Source organism: Trifolium pratense, linkage group LG4 (genome assembly GCF_020283565.1).
Source record: "Trifolium pratense cultivar HEN17-A07 linkage group LG4, ARS_RC_1.1, whole genome shotgun sequence".
NCBI classification, from domain to species: Eukaryota; Viridiplantae; Streptophyta; class Magnoliopsida; order Fabales; family Fabaceae; genus Trifolium; species Trifolium pratense.
Genome location: NC_060062.1, coordinates 47,411,426 through 47,414,964, shown reverse-complemented (window position 1 = coordinate 47,414,964; position 3,539 = coordinate 47,411,426). Strand labels below are relative to the sequence as shown.

Sequence of the window (3,539 nt, the reverse complement as noted above, 5' to 3'; positions counted from 1 at the left end):
ATTAGAGTGAAACAATATAATTTTACAAATATTTTAATTTAAATGTGCAATTCATTTACTTATTCATCGTGGCCGCATCGCAAAATGTTGACAAAACATGTTGACAAATTGTTTACAAATATTTTATTTATATTTTTTATTTTATTTCATGTAATATTTTTTATTTTATTTCATGTAATATAAATGTGTTCTACAATGTAAATATATATATGTAATTTTTTTTTATTTAAAAGGATCTAAATGTATAAATATATAACTACGGAGTGCAAATTTTTCAAATGAAATTGTCATAGCCTGGTGGTTACATGGTCTAGCTTCTTAAAGTCTTGTGTTCGAACCTGTGTAGCGCCACTTTTGTTTTGTTTTTTCTTTATTGTTTCCAAAGCTGTTAAATGACAAAAATGAAGCCAACGGGATTCGAACCCAAGTCCTGCCTGCAATATCAAACACTATAAACCACTGTGACGCTTATAAGCTTTATGTATTATTAGTGTTCATATACAACCATCAATATCAGCTAGCCTGCATCAATTTTATGCAATTAAATAACGGTTGCATCAGTCCTCTATTCAACAATCAAATTAACTTTCATCAATTTCTCAAACTTGAATAAATTAAATTTAACGAACATCGATTCCCATAAATAAACATGGTTTCAATTTATCCACATACATTACCAAACTTATCCACAAACATAACAACCTAAATCATCCTAAACATTACCTAAATACATTCTAATCAACTACATCATTAACACATCAATTATTCTTAGAAGATCTTATAACTTGCTGTAGCAAACCAGTTTGCATTCCAGATTGCATTCCATATATTGGGTACATGGGTTGCATGTGCATTTGCTGCATCATCGGATGTATCATAGGCATCATAGACTGCATTGGAAACATTTGTTGATTCATACTTATGCTTGTGGTTGGAACTTCCACTTGTGTAGTTGTCATCACATTAGCGCCGCGGTATCTTGTCGGATCATACAGAGATTTGTTTTGCACACTTTTTTGACCATTGCAACTTGCTTTCCTTTTCTTTTTCTGAAAATTAACATAGTTTATTATATAATAACCCAACATTTTATCGAAAACCAAATCAACATATAATAACCAAACAAAAATAAAAAGCAAAAATATAATACCTCAGCAATTTGGCTTACAGAATCTGAAATCGATATCGAGTACATGTCAACATTTGGTTCTGGAGCTTGTTCTGACGTTTGTTGTGTACCCTGCAAATTTAACGATATCAAATACAATATCGATGACAGGTAAAACACTCATTACCTATAACAAACATATAATGCTTTATTAAAATTACAGAATATCTCCTAGCATTAGGAGTTGTATTTTTGCATTTTGAACAGCGCCTGGCAGCTTTTGTGTCATTTTTTTTTTCTTCGGCACACCTTTACTCTTAACCATAACTAGATCACCTACTGCTGACTTTTGTGTACCAACTGCTGCATCATCATTACTGCAGTACTTTATTTTCAGCTGCATAAGGTCTTCCATTATTTGCGCGTAAACACCATCCTTTTTTGAAGCTTCTCTGCAAAAATCTGTTAAAACCGTACAATATGAACCAAAACGAGCTTCCGCAATCGTATTCGAATCAACATTATCATTACAATTGCTGATGTTCAAATACTGAATTTTTGCATCCTTGGTCCATCGCGACAAAACCAAATTGTCTGGAATACGATCAACGTGTTCTTCCTTCATTACATAAAAAATATGTGAACACGGGATGCCGCGGGACTCAAACCTCTTACACGAACACTTAAATGTAGAACCATCATAAAAAACACTTCTTTCATAATCATCCTTACAAAATCTTGTCAATATATAAATCTTAGTACCCCCCACTTCACTTTTATCCCTAACTATCAATTCACCGGCCTTCAAAATTTCATGTCTAACTTCTTTGAAAACCGCCGCTGTATATATTTTACCGGCATGACTCTCAATCACAGGCAGCTGCGTCGACAATACAGGATCTGTAGACGATGATTTAAAATCAGCAACCAATTCGTTATTTCTGTAATCTCTCAGAGCCTGATCAAAGTTATTCATAAATTCAAAAATGCATCCTTTCTTCCTTACATAACTCTTAATAATTGCATTAACAGCTTCACATTGCGACGTAGTTCTTATCCGTCCGAAAAAGTTATCACGTAGATATGCAGTTGCCCACAATGACCTATTCTCGTACGTTTTGACTACCCATGGATGTCCTTGCACTCCATTTTCTTTAATCATATGTGACCAATACTCTTCAAATTCATCTATAGTAAAATTTGAGTACATGGCCTTTGAAAAACCGTCCAAAAAATTATTCCCGTTCTTCACATTCTCACCTGCATTCTTATTCAAATGCCAAGCGCATAACCTATGGTTAGCATCGGGAAATATCTGTTTTATGGCCTCCCTCATTGCCCCATCTCCATCTGTTACCACCGCTTTTGGTTGTTTACCTTCCATGCATTCTAGGAAACACCTCAACACCCACTTATACGTCTCTGTCGTTTCATTTGACACCAATGCAGCACCAAAAATTACTGTTTGAGAGTGATGGTTACACCCTGAAAATATAACCAACGGATAGTTGTATTTGTTCTTGCTGTAAGTCGTGTCAAATGCAAGCACATCACCAAAACAAAAATAGTCGGTCCTACTAATCCCATCAGCCCAAAAAAGAGTATTCATTCTTCCATTAATATTGTCTATTGCATACTCAGCATAAAGCATGGGATCAGTAGACGACTTCATATTTAGATAGTTTAAAGATGCGGCAACATCACCATCTTTAATAACAGCACGCATTTTTTTATCAAAATAGTTGTACAAATCTTTCTTTGTAAAACCAACACCTGCATATCCACCCTTTTGTGCAACCATGTACCCCATTATATGGCATGTTCTAATACCACGTTTCTGAAGACCATCCACCTGAGCCTTATCTGTCTCAGAAATTTTACGATATACGGGGTGTAAGTGCACAAACCTAGCTGGGGTTAATTCATGGTTATGAGTCTCTTCAAAAGCTGTAACAACATATCTATCCTTTTCAGCTTTGTAATTCACACGAAGCCTAGCTCCACACTGAGTACGAGTCAAACGTCTATGTTCTAATTTCCTATCTGTCCTAACTAAGTGTCTCTTCTCTCTTACACCGTGTTTGTTGCATACAAACTGCTTCATTTTTATTACTTTATTATCTCCACTCCCTGTTACCCTACTATCACTTTTCCTAACAGCAAAACCATTATATTTACCATAACGGTAATAAAAGTCATAAGCTTCACTCACAGTAGCAAATTCCATACAACGAATTTCTTCAGCAGTTACGGTATCAAACCTTACCTTAATATCACCTCCAACTTCATCTGCATCATTGTTGCCATCCGTTGAACTTTTATCCGCACTAGATACCGAATAACTACCATCATCGTCCAACTCATCGTCCCATGAATCACGTTCAGATGAATGAATGGAATCAGCATCAACAGACTCATCATAGGTTTCCAT

At 35.2% G+C, this 3,539-nt stretch overlaps 1 protein-coding gene across 1 annotated transcript; it reads right to left on the bottom strand.

Annotated features, from left to right (window-relative positions):
- Positions 1-758: 758 nt before the first annotated feature.
- On the bottom strand, positions 759-3,539 carry LOC123922786 (protein FAR1-RELATED SEQUENCE 5-like). The gene is made up of 3 exons (XM_045975476.1): positions 1,431-3,539; positions 1,151-1,240; positions 759-1,049 (listed from the first exon to the last, which is right to left on the bottom strand). Exons 1-3 carry the CDS (start codon positions 3,537-3,539, stop codon positions 759-761), a joined length of 2,490 nt encoding a protein of 829 aa, XP_045831432.1.